The sequence below is a fragment of the Ambystoma mexicanum genome, chromosome 5p (genome assembly GCF_040938575.1).
Source record: "Ambystoma mexicanum isolate Mex_15411 chromosome 5p, UKY_AmexF1_1, whole genome shotgun sequence".
Lineage (NCBI taxonomy): Eukaryota > Metazoa > Chordata > Amphibia > Caudata > Ambystomatidae > Ambystoma > Ambystoma mexicanum.
This window is the reverse complement of record NC_090930.1, coordinates 1,354,440,106-1,354,460,022: the sequence shown is the minus strand read 5'-3', so window position 1 is coordinate 1,354,460,022 and position 19,917 is coordinate 1,354,440,106. Positions and strand designations below refer to the sequence as shown.

At 42.4% G+C, this 19,917-nt stretch overlaps 1 protein-coding gene across 1 annotated transcript in view; it reads right to left on the bottom strand.

Moving 5' to 3' along the window:
* Positions 1–19,917, bottom strand: part of ANKRD33B (ankyrin repeat domain 33B) — a 261,955-nt gene that overhangs the window by 41,144 nt on the left and 200,894 nt on the right. Inside the window, exon 3 of the mRNA XM_069613755.1 lies at positions 2,233–2,373. Within this exon, the coding sequence (XP_069469856.1) occupies positions 2,233–2,373 (141 nt within the window). The remainder of the gene's footprint in view (positions 1–2,232; positions 2,374–19,917) is intronic.

The following is a 19,917-nucleotide window of genomic DNA, read 5'->3' as shown; positions in this document are numbered from 1 at the left end:
CTGCCTTGCAGCCACTATCACTGCTGCAGGATGGTACTGTATTAGCTGCATCTGTGGCATGTGATGTGCCCTCCTTAAACACATCATACACACCAATATGCTGCATCCTACATTGCTTGCGCATGGAAGAGGTGCCCAATGTACTCTTACTTGCAGAGGTTGCATAGTACACTGCATGCCCATCCAACTGTCTCACCCTTCAGCAAGCTAAGGTGACCCCATATACATTACCAAATGGATGGTGATATCAGGGGTGGTGACTTTACCCTCTTGAAGAAAGCCTGAGCCCACCTTGCCCCCTCCGCACAGGCAGATCATGGTTGAAGTAGCCCCAGTCCCTCCTGAGCCATTTGCTGGGAAACCATATGATGCTCCTCCACCTGGTCCTCTTCGGCCTCCTGCACCACTACCAGTGCCTCTGCCCTCTGTCTCTTGCCCCATTGCACCTCTGTGTGCAGCTCTCTCTGTTGCTCGTATATTACATCCTCCTCCCCACCATGTTCAAGTTCAAGGTACTCACTCCCCTTCTGAATGTACTTGTTGGGTCACTCTGCCTATGCCACAACCTCCTCCAGATTGATTGCAGCATCCTCCCCCATGTCCTTTCCCCGCCTCCTCATATTCTGACTCCCCTCCACAACCCCTGCAACTCAATCAACCACTGTCTCACTTTCCGCAGCCACTGTCTTCCTGTCCTCAACTACTGTCTCCTCCACCTCAAGTGTCATTTCAACCCCCTTCTGATTCTCCTACTCAGGCTCTTCCTCGGCCTGTTGGTTGACTCCCTCAAACTATGGCATGGCGGAGGAGTAGTTCAGCTCCTCATATTCCACCCCACTACTCCCTCCAAATAAAAGACATTTTGCCTTAAGGTCCCAATCACAAATGTGCCTAATATGCATAAGCTGTCCATGTTTAAACCACAAAACAAGTGCCAACAAAATGGCATGCAAGACTTACACTATTAGTTTCTAAAAAACACAGAAACAGTAGGGAAGGTGACTGAGCTAAGAAATGGAAGAGGTATTGGGTTCACACACACCAAGACTTCTCTAGAAACAAAGGAAAGGAAGGGTGTCAGGTTTAAAAAAAAAATGGAGTGGGGCAAAGGGGATGGGTAACGGTACAAGAGGAACCTTTTGTTTTATTTTTTTGAAAAGAAAGCAAGGATTAAAAAAGTAATATTAAAAGAAAAAGCCCAAAGATCACACAAAAACAGACAAAGGACCTCATTACAACACCGGCGCTAAACCATGGCGCTATTAGCACCATGGTTGTTGCCGGTGTTGTAACGGGTCCGCCATGGTTCAATGGGGAATTACCACCCCATTCCAAGGTTGGCGGGGCGGTAATTCTCCATTGAACCATCACCATCCCCATTCCCATTTTCGCCCCATAGGGCTCTATGGGAATGGGGAAGCCGTTAAGTACGGTACCGCAAATTGCGGTACTGTACTTAGCACCAAGGTCCCTTTGCGGTCCCTACTTTAACGGCTGGTGTAGACCAGCCATTAAGGTCGGATCCCGCAAAGGGACCTCGTAGTAAGGCGCTACTGTTTAACGGCGCCACAGCCTTTTACGGCGCCGTTAAACACTTAGCGTCAGGGTCGTAATGAGGCCCAAAATGTGATAAAGCAGGGATCGTGACACTCTGAAACCTTCCTACACTAACCGAAAGCATTCAAAATCACCTCAAAAACTACCAATATGTAAGCCTGCTCTGTATACTCCTATCTCGATAGCCAAACAAAATCCACAGCGTAAACAGGAGGCACACTGAGCCTTTTAAAGGCTCTCAACCACATTTTAAAATGGTTCTTGGTCTCTCACTATTCAAACTATCCTGTTGAGTCCTGGGCCTTGACATTGAAGGGGGGTATGCTCTGATGGTTCAAGCCTCAGGAAATCCCACGAGAATAGCATTGGAACCCACCCATAAATGCTACCACATGGCACAATTTGGTAAACTTAAGAACCCCTCATTGCCACTCCTAATCTGAGATAGTGCGGAAAAACAAAGTAGATTTTATTCTGGAGAAGGGTGTCATACATATATTTGAATAATGTTATAATAATATCCAATGATTATAATTGTTCTTTTATAAAGAGCTTAATACCAACAAGTGGTTTCTAAGCGCGGATCAGGATTTGGACCTGTATTGCGCTGTGCTGTTTTGTTTCCAAGACAAACACGTCGCCCCTGAGCTATCCTTCCTCCCATGATCTACTCACCTGCTAAAAGCAAAGCTCTGACACAGTCCAATCGTCCCTGCATGCAGGCCTTCATTAAAGCTGTGAACCCATGGATGTTCCTTTTTTCAATATCAAGACCAGGATAATAGTTCAGCAAGTAGTTGGTGGTGGTTATATGACCTGCAACACATTAGAAACAAATCATTGCAATAAGTACCTGGCCTTCACGTTGTGGTCTTAATTGTTTCCCTTTCATTTTTATTGCAGTGATATGCATGAACATACAGAAAACCATAACATTTTATCAGCAATGCAATATTGTGGATAGTTTTCCTTCATTACCACTTTTGCCATGTTTGTATTTCACATTCAATATCATATTTCTTTAGGAGAAGAATTGGGGTATGAGTGATTACTTTTTTCACCTAACGCTACAAAATTGGCTGCTACTGTGTAGCAAGGTCAACCAATTGGATAACTGAAAAAATCCCACCATAAAATATTAAACCCCTTTCATTGATATGTCTCAGCAATGTTGGGCTAATGGCATTTTAGGTCTAAGATGCCATATTATGATATGATATGATATTTGATTTGTATCGCGCTCATACACAAGCGTTTAATTAAATATTAGCTTAACATCTGTGAAATGAACATCCAGAAGGAGAGATATACAGCAATCTAGTTCTTCACCATTTGACAACAAGCAAAGTAAGTCAGGAAAGGCAATGGAGAACTTATGCTAAGACAACTGAAGCTAGTTATATAGTTCTACACACTTAGGACTGAACATGGATAATGAGCTGAATATATTCTTATAACAACAGATAACAACGGTTAATGTAATTTTTCGTACTATGACAGATGAGTAAATTGTGTTAGTTTTGGTTTTCACTTATATCATGCATTTATACCATGGATGGAATGTTATACTCACACAGTACAATGATTATTGGGATTGACATAATTGTTTAGATCCTGATAGATCATGAATTTGAAATAATATATTCAATTGATGTAAAACTTTATATATTATCCATGGGCATAATAATAAAGTGATGATAATCCTTTATTTGACTATAAAGTCAACAGGAAAATTACATAGAAATAATAAAATACATATAATTTATTACTCCATTGAGCCAAACTAAAATACAATAGTTATAAATCATTATTATCCATATCTACATGCCAGACACATTGGGCCTCATTATAAGTTTGCTGGTCTGGGAACTACGGTACCGGTAAGCCACTGGCGTAACAGGGGCCCCCGCAGCCCCTGCGGCGCGGGGGGGCCCGCTAGCACATGTCCTGGGAGGGGGCCCCGCTTGGGGAAAAAAAAGATATATATTTTTTTCAAAATCTTTTTTTTTTAAATTTCTTTTTGAAATCACTCTGCCTTCATAAAGAAAATAATGTCTTTATGAAGGCAGAGTGACTACAAAAAGAAACTTTCTTTTTGAAGTCCGAGGGACCCCCCACCCCATGACATGGAAGACCCCAGGCTGCAGGCCTCCATGTCATAGGGTGGGGGAGCCCTATAACTTCAAAAAAGAAATAGTTTATTTTTGATGTCACTCTGCCTTCATAAAGACATTATTTCCATTATGGTTTGGTCCTTAACGGAAATAATTTCTTTATGAAGTCAGAGTGATTTAAAAAAAAAATGATTTCTTTTTGCAGTAATAGGGTTCCCATGTGCGTGTGTGAGTGTATTGTGAAAGGGTGTACACATAAATGTGTAGGTGGCTGCCTGTGGGAGTGTATGGTGAATGGTTGCACACAAATGTATGGGTGATTGGGTGGGTGTGTGTTTGTGTGCGTGTACGGTGAAAGGGTGCACACTTAAATGTATGGATATCATATGATATGGCATTTATAACGTGCCTATACAGAGGTGTTTGATGGTGCGACTGGGTGTGCCTGTATGGTGAAAGAGTGCATACTTAAATGAATAGGTGGCTGCCTGGGTGTGTGTGCCTGTTTGGTGAAAGGGTGCACACTTAAATGTATGGATGGCTGCCTGGGTGTGCATGTATGGTGAAAGAGTCCACACTTGAATGTATGGATGACTGGGTGTGCGTGTATATGGTGAATGGTGCGTGTGCTTGTGTTCAGGGGCGCAACAAAACCTACATTTCGGGGGGCTGATCCTTCAAATGTTGGGAGAGTCGCTAACTTCACGGGTGGTAGGGAGGGGCAAACTTATTTGTGTGGGGCATCCAACTTCTTTACTCATTTTAATGAGACTATTCTAGCGCAGCTTCAATGTTACAATCAGTTAACTCTCTCCTTTAAGTGGGAAAGCACCCACCTATGAACTGCTGTGAGGATGAACGGTCGGTCTCCTGTTCCCTTTCTACCCTTTGAATCACTTCCCTGGCATGAAAGTACTAAACCCACATCACAATTTAAATTGTCTTAAAAATGTGGCATTTGAATGCAGGCACTCACAGTGAAATGCTTTACGTTAGTAATGGCTGGGGCCTTGTTAACAGCGAAACCCAGGTGCCGTTTTACACCTGTGTCCTGTTCTGTCCGGCAACTGCCCTGAAGGTCATCCAGGTTGAGTCAACATAGCCCAACATTTCTGGGGGTGAGAGCTTCAACTCAGTCAACTCAATATTGTTAAGCCACTACTTGTGTTAAATGCCTTAATTACTTATTGGTAATCATCATTACTCCTAGCCCTATTCGTCGTTGTCCCAGTACTTGTGTATGAGGCAGTACTTGTGTATGAGGCACTATGCCTCATACACAAGTACTGTGATGAGGTAGAGGTACATGGAGGTAATGCCTGACTTAGCTACCTGTATCTTCATTACTCCTAATCCCACTCTTCCTCATCCCAGTACTTACCTATGAGGCAAGGAGCCTCAAACGTAAACTCTGGGACAAGGAAGAGGGACGCGAAGGTTATTCTGGGCCAAGGAGCTCATTTTGGAGGTTGGGGTAGTGCATGTGAGGGAGAGGCGATGTGTGGGGGGTGAGATTGTGCGATAAATAATAATAGTTGCCCATGTCCAGGCTAAGCAGGCATAATATGTGGTATTAGTGGCTAGAGAGGCATTTTGGTGCATCCAATCTAGTTATTCCTCAGTTTGGTATGACTTTTTTTTAACTGTGCATTTCTGATAAAGCAGTTCTGCTAAGTGTAATTACCTGGCTAGACTGGAATTTGGGGGCTGCCAGTCTAGCTATTTCTTACTGCGGCATTGTATATTGTTTTGGGCATCTGTGATAAAATGATATGATATAAGTCTATTATAACACGTCTGTACACAAGTGTTTCTAGACGCGACAAGCAAGGGAGGGAAGATAGAGGGAGGACAAGACAAATGATCTTACTAGGCCTTGTGTCATTCAGATCATGCAAATGCAAAAATGAGAAATGCAAGGGGAAAGGGAGGAAGTAAGTGCAAGGAAGAAAGGAGGGGAAAACAGGGCAGTAATGCTCTAAGTAAGTGCAGCCAGGGCAGTGCGAAACCGGCTATTGCAAGAAGAACACGGGAATGTAGGGTTACAGCCCCAAAGTGCGTGTAGGCCGGAGGCAGTGGAGGGTGACTCATCAAGAAAGAGCCTGGACTCAGTAAGACTCTGAGGGTAGCCAAGCAACCAGTCGGTACATCAGACAGGTAGGTCAGGTAGGTCAGCAGGGGAGGGAGAGAGAGAGCGAAAGCAGCGGAGAAGAGGAATGTTTTGAGCTGTTTCCGGAACATCAGATGGTCTCCTAAAGTTTGAGAGGGGCATGGAGGCCATTCCAGAGGGAGGCATCTGCAGAGGAGAGAGATCTACCCCCCAATCTCTGCCTGGAGAAGCATCTAGCCCTTAGAGAGTTGGAGGTAGCTGGTGGAAGGGCTCAAGAAAGAAGGTATTTTGGAAGAGAGCGTTAGATGTAGTGTGGGCCCAACCCCAGAAAGCCTTGTGGACAACACAAAGGGTCTTGAACTTGATTTTCGCAACCACCGGGAGCCAGTAGAGAGATGTCAGTGCTGGGGAGATCTGATCCCTGGGCTTGTCTCACAGTCTGTTCTGGATCAGTTGCAGAGGGCGGAGAGAAGAGGAAGGCAACTTGAGAAAGAGGCTGTTGCAGTAGTCTAGCCTAGAGAGAAACAGGTCTCTGGAAGACAGTGAGCTTCTGGGAGAAAGTGAGAAAGGGAAGAGTCCCTTTAAGGAGGAGCAGCTAGTAGGTAGTGGGACTTCTTGGCAACATCCAAAATGTGAGGAGAGAAAGAGAGAGTGGAGTCGAAGATGACACAAAAGGTTTTTTGCCTCGCATGAAGGCGAAGGAAGAGGGCCCAAGGTGGGCGGCCAGAGTGAGAGAGGGAAAGCAGGGGCGGGGGTCCCAATGAGACGGATCTCCATCTTGATGGCATTAAGGCAGAGATTGTTGTAGGCGCACCAATCCTGAATCACGGATAGACAGTCAGGAATGAGTGAGAGATGAGAGGAGCCTCAAGGAAAGCTGAATGCGATCCGCATAACACTGAAAGTTATAGGAGGAGGTAGAGATCAGGTGGGCCAAAGGGGCCAAGAAGAGGTTGAAAAACCAGGGTGAGAGGATAGAGCCCTGGGGAATGCCACAGGCAGAGAGAGAGGTGGCGGAGAGAAAGGGACCAAGTTGGACCTGGGAGCGGCAGTCCAAGAGGAAGGAGGTCAGCCACTCCAGGGCCTCATCCGTGATGCCCAGGTTCTCACATAGTCGATTGATCAGGATGGCATGATTGACTGTGTCTAAAGTAGAGGAAAGATCAAGTAGGGCTAGGACAGAAGGAATGCTGGAATCAAGGTTAGAGAGCAGATCTTCACGTGTGTTCAGGAGAGCAGTTTCCACGCCTCTGGCAGCTCTGAAGCCAGACTGATGGTCATGGAGACAACCAAGAGATTCAATGTGGAGAGTAAGCTGGGAGATGACCAGCTTTCTTCCAAGAGTTTGCCTAGGAAAGGGGTGATGGAGATTGGGCAATAGTTTGCTGGACAGGTAGGATCGGCAGACGGCTTCTTGAGCAGAGGGTGCACAAGGAAGTGCTTAAGGGGACAGGGGAACGTTCCACTGGTGAACGAGTGATTACAGAAATCGGCCAAGGCTGCAGCGAGGGTGTCAATATGGCCCTTGATGGTTCTGGAGGAGCAGGGAAGCACCAGTTTGACGACACTTTCATGGATCGAACTTGTCTAGAAAACTTGTCAGGAGTTGTCAGAGAGAAAAAGGAGAAAGGAGGAGGAGGAGAGGTAGAGATGGCCAAAGGGGGGCCAAGAGAGGAAGAGGGAGAAGAAGAGGAGATAGCAGACAGGATGTCCTGAGTTTTAGCAGAGAAGTGAGAGGCCAGAGCCATACATAGGGCCTGGAAGGGAACAGGAGAGGTGGAGACTGCAAAAGGATTTACCAGTTCCGTGCAGGTTTTGAAGAGTTTTGCCGTGTTTTAGAGGACGCAGAGACCCGGGCTTCAATGTGTGCTCTCTTCTTGATGAGTGTTATTGCTTCGACTAGCATTTTTGTGCAGCCAGTCTAGGTATGTCTAAATGTGGCCTGGCATGCTTTACTGTAATGTTATTACGTGTCTACGCTGGTCTACATTGTGCAGCCAGTGGGACAAGTTTTTCAATGTGGCATGGCATTTTTTATAGCAAAGCTTTAATGTTCCTGTGCACTGTTGGTGACTTGCATGTATTGGATTGGTGTTACCCTACAAACCAATTGCAAACACTCTGGCATTGTAGTCAATTTTTCTCAGAAAGTGTTCTTTATATTGCATTAAACCCAAATTTTATTATTTCTCCTAGTACAGTGTGCAGCATACCCGTTCAGCAGAATGTTCATACGTATTGTGCAAGCGTGATTATCTTGGCCCGCCCAGAGTGTACGACAACCCGTGATTTGTTGCCGAGTTGGGCAGGAGGGGCCACCTCAGCATGGCTCGCAGGGGGGCCCCCACATTTTGTGTTAGGCCACTGCGGTAAGTACTGTAGTGCCCGGACCGGCAAACTACGAGTTGTGCTAGCGAGTGCCTTTCTGCCCACCAGTTGGGACCTGGCAGGCAGAAAGGCACCCATGAGCACAACATGTCGGATGCACCGGCACAGTTTTAAACTGTGCCGGTGCATCTGACATTCCCATTCCCTATGGGGCCGAATGGGAATGGGGAGCATCTTTTTTCCGGCGCCTGCAAATGGGCAATTACCGGGTAAGGATCCGGTAATTGCCAATTTGCGTGAGCCAGAAAAAACTTAAAGTTTGGCGGCAGCTTGACGGTTTTGCCAAACTTGTAATGAGGCTTATTTTCCTTACTACACACGAATAAAACGTAGAACCTTCAGGCGGTTGACATGGTGTAAACTTAACATGATCTGGTTATAACTTCTTTTAGCAGACAAACATATCAGTAATCAACACAAATGAGTCTAAAAAGCTGACAGTAGGTGTTTTCTCGACCAGGCTCTCCTCCTACACCTTTGGCTGACTCTCACTCTGAGACAGCCCTCTCTAACCTTCATCTATCGATCTCTAACACCCTCGAATGCCTAGCCCCTGTCATGAGGATCGCTTGAAGTCCACTTTCAAGTGCAACTCTTGGTACAATTCCGACCTCGCCACCCTTAAACGTTAGTGTAGGGCGGCTGTGAGAAAGTGGAGGGCATCAGGCGCACCCTCTGACAAACTGGCCTGCCAACTGCTCCAAAGGTAGTACAGACTCTCTGTCCTCTCTAAGAAGAGAGTACACATTCAAGTCGGCGTCTCTGCAGCATCTAACAACTCAACTGAATTTTTCAAAATCTGCAAGGATCTGGCCAATCCTGCTGCAGTCTTTACCCCTCCTGTTCCCTCCCAGACTCTCTGCATGGCCATGGCTTCTCATTTCACCACTAAAACTCAGGACATCCTGTCCACTCTCTCTTTCTCTACCGCCTCTTCCTCCTCCTCTGCCACCCCTGGCCCATCTTTGGCTGCTTCCCCTCCTCCTTTCCTCTGTTCAACCCTGACAAGACAAATCTGATCTATGAACGTTTCATCAAAGCAGGTTCTCCCCTGCTCATTCAGAAGCATCAAGGACCACATCGACACCCTGGCTCCAACCTGGGCCGATTTCTGAAATCACTCCTGTGCAACTGGAACCTTCCCCTCCCCCTTAAACACTGCCTTGTGCACCTCCTTCTTAATAAGCCGCCTGCCCATCCTTCGTCTAGGGCTAACTATCGCCCAATCTCCATCACTCGTTTCCTGGGAAAACACCTGGAACAGCTGGCCATCCCCAGGCTTAATCTGCATACTGAATATGTTGGCTATCTCCACAACCACCAGTCTGGCTTCAGAGCTACCAGAAGCACGGAAACTGCTCTCCTGAACACCCGTGAAGACTTGCTCTCTAATCTTGACTCTAATCTTCCTTCTGTCCTCATTCTTTTTGATCTATCCTCTGCTTTTGACATGGTCAACCATACCACCCCTGGCCCATCTTTAGCGCTTCCCCTCCTCCTTTCCTCTGTTCACCCCTGACAAGACAAATCCGATCTATGAACGTCTCGTCAAAGTAGGTTCTCCCCTGCTCATTCAGAACCATCAAGGGCCACATCGACACCCTGGTTCCAGCCTTGGCCGATTTCTGAAATCACTCCTGTGCAACTGAAACGTTCCCCTGCCCCTTTAAGAACTCCCTTGTGTACCCCCTTCTTAATAAGCCATCTGCCCATCCTTCCTCTACGGCTAACTATCGCCTAATCTCCATCACTCCTTTCCTGGGAAAACACCTGGAAAAGCTGACCATCCCCCAGCTTAATCTGCATACTGAATATGTTGGCTGTCTCCACGACCACCAGTCTGGCTTCAGAGCTGCCAGAAGCACGGAAACTGCTCTCCTAAACACCGTGAAAACTTGCTCTCTAATCTTGACTCTAATCTTCCTTCTGTCCTCATTCTCTTCGATCTATCCTCTGCTTTTGACGCGGTCAACCATGCCAACCTGCTCAATCGCCTCTGTGGCAACCTGGGTATCACTGGTGAAGAAACAGAAGAGTTTGAAAAGGAATGTAATGTATTGGATGCAAGATTTATTTTAGCAACGTGGATACACTGATGAAGTATTATCTGGTGCTAGGAAAAGGAGCAGTAATTTGAGAAGAATGGATCTGTTGAAACCTAAAGAAAGAGATAATAAAGATAATCAACAAGGGAGGATGGTCAGACAATACTCAGCAGAGATTCAGAGATTACACGGTTTAATAAATAAACATTGGGAAATTCTAACACTAGATCCGGATCTTGTTGATTACATTGACGGCAATCCAAACATTGTGCACACAAAAGCTTCAACATTAAAAAATGCATTATGTCCATCTTTTCTGAAACCAATCCAGACTAGCAAACTATAGTTACACCGAGAGCTGTCAGGTTTCCACAAATGTGGGAATTGCAGTATGTGTGTTTACACTAATGAATGTCGCAGTTTGAGGATTAATATTAAGGAAGAATTGAATATTAAGTATTTCATTAACTGTAAGACGAAATTTGTTGTTTGTGGATTTATTTGTGTTTGTAAATTAGTTCATATTGGAAGCACAATACGAGAACTCTGTGTAAGAATTAGGGAACACATGAATGCATTGCAAAAATCAGATGTACAATTACCACTAGTGGCGCATTGGCAAGAGTGCCATCATCTAGATGACAAAGCTGGAATCAGGTTTACAGGCCTCAAGATAGCAAGTAAAGACCCAAGATGGGGGATCAGAGAGAGGACACTAAGGAGACTAGAAGCAAAAATTATTTGCAAGTACAGAACAATATTGAGGGGGTTACATCTCGACCATGAAATGGGTCATTTTGTGTGAGATTTAGAAATTCAATGTTGGTGTAGGTGAAAATTGACTGATCAAAATGTAAACACAGTAATATGTTCTAAGAGCACTGAATGTATAAACACCAATGAACTGAGTCCTAAAGTCTAGAAGGGATATGTCTAATGTGTATCATTGAAAGTTTTAAATTATTTGTGTGAGAATGCATTGGTTGCAGTGCTTGTTCTATCGCCGGTGACAAGGGGTGCCGCATGGCTAGGACATCAGATAATCTCCGTTGTATACATTGGTTAATATCTAATCTAAATAAAATAGAAGATTTAAAGAAGTTGAGAGCCAAAGTTTTGGGCTGATTGTGATAAATATATAATTGAGAGTTGTGGGCTCACTTTAATTGGGCAATGATTTATTGTGCACAATGATTTAATGGTTATTAGTTAGTTGATGAGTTTGGGAAATGATCAGTGATGCTATGGATGAATAAGAATAGGTTGTTGGAAGTCAAATTAAGTTTCAGAATATTATTAGAGAACTGTTTACAGTATTACGAATGTCAATAATGACGCAAGACGTTTTGGGAAGTTTTGTAAGTTCAGAAAATTGAGCATTACGTAAGATTGAAAATGAATTAGACATTAATGGGTAACGTTATGGGCAATGGGTGTCACTTTAGACAATAGAGAGATATTGATGGAGATCTGAGAAACGGCAACAATGACATCTGCCAACGTCCAATGTGTTGCTAAGTAATGCAAGTTGAGTCAATAGAGTATTACACGAAAGTGACAACTAGCATGATGCTACAGAGTGATGGTATGAGCAATCAAATTCCTTTCTTACAGTATAATGATACTGAAGCGGACCTTGGTGATGGTAAACAATGACGTGTGATGCCTCTGACGAGGCACGCCAACGTCTGACATCATTGGTGCTACATTAAGCCCAGAAATCCAAGATGGCACCCTTGCACCACACAGACTTCCACATTTGTTATGCTAATAGAAGGCAAAAAAGCGTAATCATGCATTATTAAAGCTGCAAATGTGAGTATGTGAGTGGAATAAATAACCATTTTCTGTGAGTTAGCAATCAAGCCAATATGGATTAGAAGTGCTTTAGCGGTGAGTTAATGAATGGTAATTGTTGAATACAGGTATTGATGATTGGAGTGATCACGCCGAAGAATAGGAGCTTGAACAAGTAGTAGGTTGGTCAGCATACAAGTAAATAAAGAGATGTTAAGATGCTAGTTTTGTATATATCTGGATAAGTGGTTATTGTTAAAATTACAATGATTTTCCATTTTTTAAGAGGTGAAAAGTAAGATAGAATAAGGCAAGGATTTGATAAAGGTATGATTCAGTATTATTACTGCTCAAGGAGGGTGTTCTGGAGAGGAATGGTTATGAATAGAATAATCACATGCAACACCCTTATGCTATTTGGTGATGGAATCAGGGCTGCACCTGTGCATTTAAGGTTCAAGTCTAATAACTAATTTTAGAAACAATGATTGAGTGATTTATCACGGTTTGTTTTAATTGGTACGTGGGACAGGCATATCAAAATATTGAAATGTTGGCATTGTTAATTAGGCATAATGAAAGGGATGATTATTCTTACACAAAGTTATTTCATTTTTTCCTTCCCCATTTTCTTTGTGAATCGTCTGTGACCTGGCGTTTGGTTCGTCCAAATATCTTTTTGGTAATGACTGTCATTCAAATGAACTCTTTGTTTGACGATATATGTTGTATGTCCTTTGCACAAAAGCCCTGAGGAAGACCTGAAGTTGAAGATCGAAACACGTGTTGGCAGGAACTATACAAATATAGTTGTAATGGACAGCATTTAGGTGAACTAAAGATTAATGTTAGGAATTGTAACAGGCAGGAAATGTACTAGTTGTAACAGAGAACAGGTAGGTTGTATTAAAAAGATTCATGTTAGGATTTGAAATAATATTACAGTAATAAATAAGATTTGTGTCAAATATTAAATACTCATTGATTCACAATTCAGATCTGATGTACAAAAGAGTTAACTTATTTCAAAGGGATCTGGCGTATTATTTTGTTTTGAATCATTGAACTATCACTGGTCAAGCCCTGTCCTGGTTGACCTCTTTTCTCACTGACCGACCCACCCATGTCCAACTGTGGTCTTTCCTCTCTTCTATCTCTTGCTCTACTTGTGGTGTTCCCTGGGGTCTAACCTTTCTTGCTTGCTATTCAACCACTACCTAGCACCTCTGGCCCACTGCTTTGCTATATTCTGTTCTAATTTTCAGTGTTAGGTGGATGACACCCAGCTCTCCTTTAGGCTCCCCTCAAGCACCTCTGCTCCTTCTCTCATACCAGACTGTCTGGCCACAATTCAGGAATTGCATGCTGCCATTGACCGCTGCCTTAATGCCAGTAAAACCGAGATCCTCCTCATCGGGGGGCCTGCTCCCTCCTTTCCTTTCTCTATCTGGCCGCCCACCCTGGGCCCTCTTGCTGCTCCCTCCTGTGAGGTTACGAAGCTTGATGTCACCTTCAAATCCACCCTCTCTTTCTCTCCTCACATCTCTGACATCTCTAAGAAGTCACATTTTCAGCTGCACCTCCTCAAAGGTATTCTGCCTTTTCTCACTTTGTCCCAGAAGCTCACTGTCTCTAGAGCCCTGGTCCTCTCCAGGCTGGACTATTTCAACAGCCTCTTTCTAAATCTGCCTGTCTCGACTCTTCGACCTTTACAACTCACCCAGAACAGGACTGCAAGACTTGTCCTTGGCCTCAAACCCAGGTATTGTATCTCTCTAACTCGGAAATCTGTGCACTGGCTTCCTGTGGCTGCAAGGATCAAATTCAAGACCTTTTGCATCATTCACAAAGCTTTCTGGGGTTTGGGACTGCACTACCTCCAACTTTCTCTTCCTTCTCATGCTCTCCGGTCATCCCCTACAATTCTCTGCGGGTCATACCCTTTTCCAAGCAGAGAACGGGGGGCAGATCTCTTTCCTGGGCTGGGTCCTCCCTCTGGAACAGCCTCCCTGCCTCTCTCAAACTTGAGCAGAACCAACTCCGGTTCCGGAAGCAACACAAGACCTTCCTTTTGGCTTCTGCTTTCTCTCTTCTTCTCCCCTGCTAATGTCCCTGATAGCTGCGCACACTAGTCACTTGCCCACCCCAGAACTCGGGCCCAGGCTCCTGCATGTCCAGTTGCCCTTGCACTACCTCTGGGCTCCCCCAGCACTTAATGGTATGTACCTGTAATCCTACAGTCCCTTCTCTTTGCACTAAAGAGCCATCCTCTGGCAGCACTTATTGAGTCACCGGCACTTCTCAGAACCTACCCCCCCCTTGGCAATTCTCCCCTCCCTTCTTCCCTGCACGTGTGCGATCTGAATGTTAAAAGGACTAGTAAGATCGCTGTTGTCCTCCGTCTGTTTCCCCCTCCTTGTCTTGTCGCACCTAGAAACACTTGTGCACAGGCGTGTTTTAAATGACTTATCAAACCATATCATATCATATCAGGTATATACTTAGCCACAAAATGGACTACTACCAGATTTCAGGAATTTCTAAAGAAATGGCTGGCCCCTCTTAAAATGAAGACATTGTGCATTAAAAGCAGCGGTTTAAGGTATTTAATCCTCAGGTCTTTCAACCCCTCGTAGATGAACGAAAAGTGCGTAATGTCTTCTCTTATTGCATCACATAATAAACAATTGCTACCAGGTGGGTTTTTTCACTTTACCGTGTGTGCCTGTACCCTCAAATAACCAGTTCTAAATGCAATATGCTGGGTTCAGGCGTAGTTCCGAGCAATCATATCCAGGTAGGGTTTGTACCCAAGTGTATGTTTGAAGAGCAAGTATTCCATGCCTGAGACAAAGCCAAACATGCTCCTTCAATTTTATTGGACTTCATGATTGCCAAAGCCTTTTTTATGTCTAGTTTCATAGATTTGGTAATCAGGCTTGGAGTCAAACCATAGCGAGAGAGATATAGAGCTGTTAAGCATTTCTTAATGTGGGCAAGCCACGGGACTGGCTGCTTATAATAATAAAGTCAGTTGATTCATTTTATAATCACATTTTGACTCAGTATTACAAATATTTAACAACATATAACAATATATGTAATGAAACAACCATAGTCACAAGTCACTTAAGGATACTGATAAATACAATTCAAATAATGATAGATAGCATGAATTCAATGTGGCACGGGGTCCCCCTGTTTATGGTTCACGCAGTTGAAATCACACGTTAATTTGGTTGATGTCATTACCTGTGGCAACAGTATATAACCATTCCCAAAATGGCCACTCCAAATATACAGCATGCAGCACAACGTGGTACACCACTGAGCACTGTCATGGTGCATTACATCCCACTATTAATGTAAGTACAATACTATACAAGAGAGCTGTAGAAAATGTACACTTTAAACTCATATGCTCTTACTACAATATACACTTACAGTGCATTGCATTGTTTCTTGTGGCTAGGAATTCAGAAAAGTAAGTTCACTATAGGGAATAATAACATTATATAGAAGAATACACAGCTTTGCAAATGCCACAAATGGATGGTTTAATGTAAGTATATTATGTAACAAACATCATTGTAAAGATACTTTGTAGGCTTTGAACATAATAATTACAACAAGTATAACAAACATGACCAAATTGATGTCATATCATATGTACTATACATATGCTTAATATAGGTTTGGTAAAATTGGATAAAGAATCTATGATTCCAACTCACTAATCAGATGTCTTGAAAAAGCCTGGGAGATGAAACATGTGATGATTTAATTTTTGTTTTTGGTTATCAACATCACAATAATTGTGAACCAATTTAACAATTTTGGATTACACAATTTATGAACGTTCAGTTTTTGTATAAAATATCAACTTTCATTTGTCATTTTCATTTTCAACTATTAATGATTATGTGGAAGTCAATTTAGTACCTTTTATATCATTATAACATAACAAGTCAAATTAGCACTACCATTTTTAACCCCTTAAGTGCCAGGCTTTTATGCAAGTCCATGCAAAAAGCACTAGCATACTCGTCCTTGGCACTTTTAAAAGGATGTTTGCAATAATCATATTTGTTTACTTGCTTTGGAATATAAAAGCATGTAGTTCAAACAATGTACACACATTACCAGCAATGTCCTATGTTTGAAGCAAAGGCTTAATGTGCAATTACACTGTTTTGCGTTTGCCGTTAGACCTTCAGGACTCTCCCCTAAGAGGTGTTTAAGGTAAATTAAGGTTTTGGCACATGTTTATAAACCTTTTATTTCAAAATGCAGCTTAGAGGTTTTTTTCTGTTTCATACCCATTATATTTAACAGCCCCAAAATAAACAAGTAATGCCACATTCCCAATGAAAGGTTAGTTGTAAGCTCAGAGAAATGTGTTGGTGCCAGTCTCTAGTCCTTAGAAGAAACACACGTGGGTTGATTAATTTTGGCACAATGAGCCATCTGTGATCCGACAATGTTAATAATGAAACATGGAAATAACCTTGAATTTTACAAAGACAAATCTTTTTTCTCAGACCTGCGAACATAAGGAGCAGCACAAAAAACTGGATTAGCTTTTGCTGGTGGGATGGCCTCCTTAGTTTTGTTTCTTTTTTTTTGTTTTGTATCATTCAGTCAGTCAATCTCGTTTTAGTTTGGTATAAAAGCACAATAAAACATACAGATCAATTCCATCAGTATAAAACACCATAAAAAGACAATACAAAATATACAAGAAAATTAATTGTCAGATAAGAAGAAACTAGTAAATAATATCAATCATGATAGAGTGTTAACAACAGGACAAATATATGCGCTTGATGCCACAATGTCTTATCATTACAAAAGGAGCCAACTTATTGACAGAGTAGCGACAATAATAAATTGAGACATATGGCACTGTTTTGATGCAAAAACATTGAGAATAAGACCATGACATCATAAAATCGATTTATACCATATACCAATTAACATACAGCTAAAATAAAGCTTTGGAAAGGTGATACTAGTTATTACTACTCAAGATACAACTTTCATTACTTGTGTTCTCCTCAACCATGCTAGCTGTATGTAGCCACTGCAAAAACCGTGAGCGCGTCTGTCGTGTTTTTGCAAAGGCGCATTAATGGACTGCCTGTTTATCTATGGCCTAATGTTTCCATCGAGCAAGTTAAGAAAATGCTAAAAAACATTTTATTTTACCTAAAGCTGTGATTTTAATGTAGTTTCATTCAGTGTGAGGGCATTGAGGTTTTATTGAAGATGTATACTTATCTTATTGCCTCTCACCTTCTTTTTAATATTTTTACTCCTGTCTTTATTGGGTTGTTGTCCTTGTTTGTTTTTGGTGCTTTGTGTACTTGTTCATAGCGCTTGTTTACCCTGGGTTTAAGGCACTCTACAAATGCATAATTAAATAAATATCTTTGTCGGTTGTTCTGACTCCATGGTATAACATCCTTTGTCTCAAATATAATCTTCTATAAGGCAGATGCAGTGGAGGGAATTAGTAAACAGTGCTCTTCCGATTCAATTTTGGTCTAACAAAATGGACATTTGTTTAATTTGCTGTTGTCTCATTTTGTAAGCAACTGAGCAATTGGCAGTATGCCGAATCTAAATTTGTATATACATTGAGCGCATCATTTTGGGTCTCATTTGATCAAGGTAACTATCATAACCTGCTTCACTTTTACTTTCCCAGTATATGCTCAATGAACTTGAAACTAGGATTTTAGCTAACATGGCAGATTTGCTATTTTCAAAGAACACTTTCTCGACCCTTATTCTTGTGTTAGCATCAATTTGTGACCAGTTAATCCAAAGATCCATACGGCCGATCTTACATAATATTTTTCTTACATGGTCAAACCACAATAATGAAGAGCCCCCATGTCTTTAAGGGTAACATTTGGGTCCATTATCAGAGACAATGTAAAGCATTGATGCAACGTACTTCTACTCTCTCTGAATACTGCCTGCAAATGGTTTACAAAAGAACCTGTGTCGACTCAAGCCTTTAATCTCCCAAGCACTACTTTGGTGAAGATTTTCACTACAGAGTCCAAAAGCGAAATTTGGCGGTAATTAGATGGTAACTCTCAACCAACATTTTTATTTAGCAGAACCAGAACAATTTCCACACTAGTCTATGATTTTGAGAGGGTGTTTAAGGCAGTTATGGCATTAAAAAGGTCTCAGAAGTAAGGGGGGCCCATATCTTTATCTCAGATTTAAATAGGTCCTTGGAATGTTATCTGTGCCTGGGGCCTTGTTCCCCATTTTGGAAAGTGAGTGCCACCATATTCTCTTCAACTGAGACTATCAAGGGAGAATTCAAATATCTACTGCTATCCCTAAGGCCATCACTAAGAACATTGAAAACTCTTGTTTCACAATACAATTGTATAAGGGGCTTAGTTCCGTCCTGACAACGAAAGAAGACCACTTTACAATGGAAACAGAATTAAGAAGAGTTCTTAAACTTAAATACGTCTTTAGAAATTCAAGTGCAGATGAAGATCCTGAGAAGGATTCGAGTGTCACAGGCCTAAAACCGGCATCCTCGTTTACTCCCCTGTCACAGCAATATGCTCGAACATACTCGCCTTCAAAAACAGAATATTGCATGAGGCAAAGAAACGTCTGCTGAACAACAATCAATCGAGAGATAACCTCAAAAAAGGTGAAGGAGAAGCAATTGTCTCATTGAACAACAATCCGGACTTTCTCATAAAACCTGCCGACAATGGAGGTTGCATAGTCCTAAGGAAACAATGCGATTACATTGAAAAGAGGTTCTGAATCTGCTGATCAATGAGAACCACCACAAAAGACTAGAACATAACCCCACCGAAAGACTGCAAGAAGAAATTGCGAGCTTAACACAATATGCTCTTGGGGAACGATGGATTGATGAAAATGAAAAAAAATGTTTTGAACAAACTCCATCCTGTCACTCCAGCCTTTTACATACTCCCAAAGGTGCATAAAAACACAGAAACTGCGCATGGCAGACTGATTGTCTCAGCTATTGGATATATTCTAGAACCCCTGTCTCAATATTCAGACTTCTTCTTAAAACCTTTTGTGATGAATATGAAATCGTACACACAAGATTCGACACACATCATCAACGCACTATCAACCATGAAAATGGAATAGGATGACTTCCTAGTTACCTTTTGATGTGGAAGCACTGTACATCAGCATCCCACAAGGTGCAAGTATAAAGGTGATTTGAAGACACTCAGACCAGTGAATATATACCAAGCAAACGGTACCAACAAATTTAATTTTAATTATGTTTCAAGAATACTTTATTCAAACAAATAAATGGTACCACTATGGGTGCCACGTTCGCACCAGATATTCCTAACCTATATATGGTTAACTTTGAAGAACAATTCCTGTTTCAAGATCTTAACCCATGGCCTTCACAAATGAAGATCTGGAGACGCTACATTGACAACGTCATGATGATCTGTAGAGTATACTGACAGAACTCAAGTCTTTTCATGCATGGCTTAACGGGTGTGATCCATTCCTAAAATGTACTATGACATGTGAGCTTCAGACAGTTCCATTTCTAGACCTGTGCATTCTAAAAATGGAACAGGGCACTATCGAGACAACTCTCTTCCAAAAACCGACAGCTAAGAACACATTACTGCATTACACAAGCTATGACCCAATTAGCCTTAAAAACAACCTTCCATACAGACAATTTCTGAGAATTAGAAGAAACTGTTCCCAGATCAGAGAAAATGTGAAACATGAAGGGATTTTGGAAACATGATTAACCGAGCGAGGATACCTGCGCACAGCAATAAGAACACCAAGAAGAAAGGCTAAACACATGACAAGAAAAGTGTGTCTTACAAGACCCGAATAGAAACGA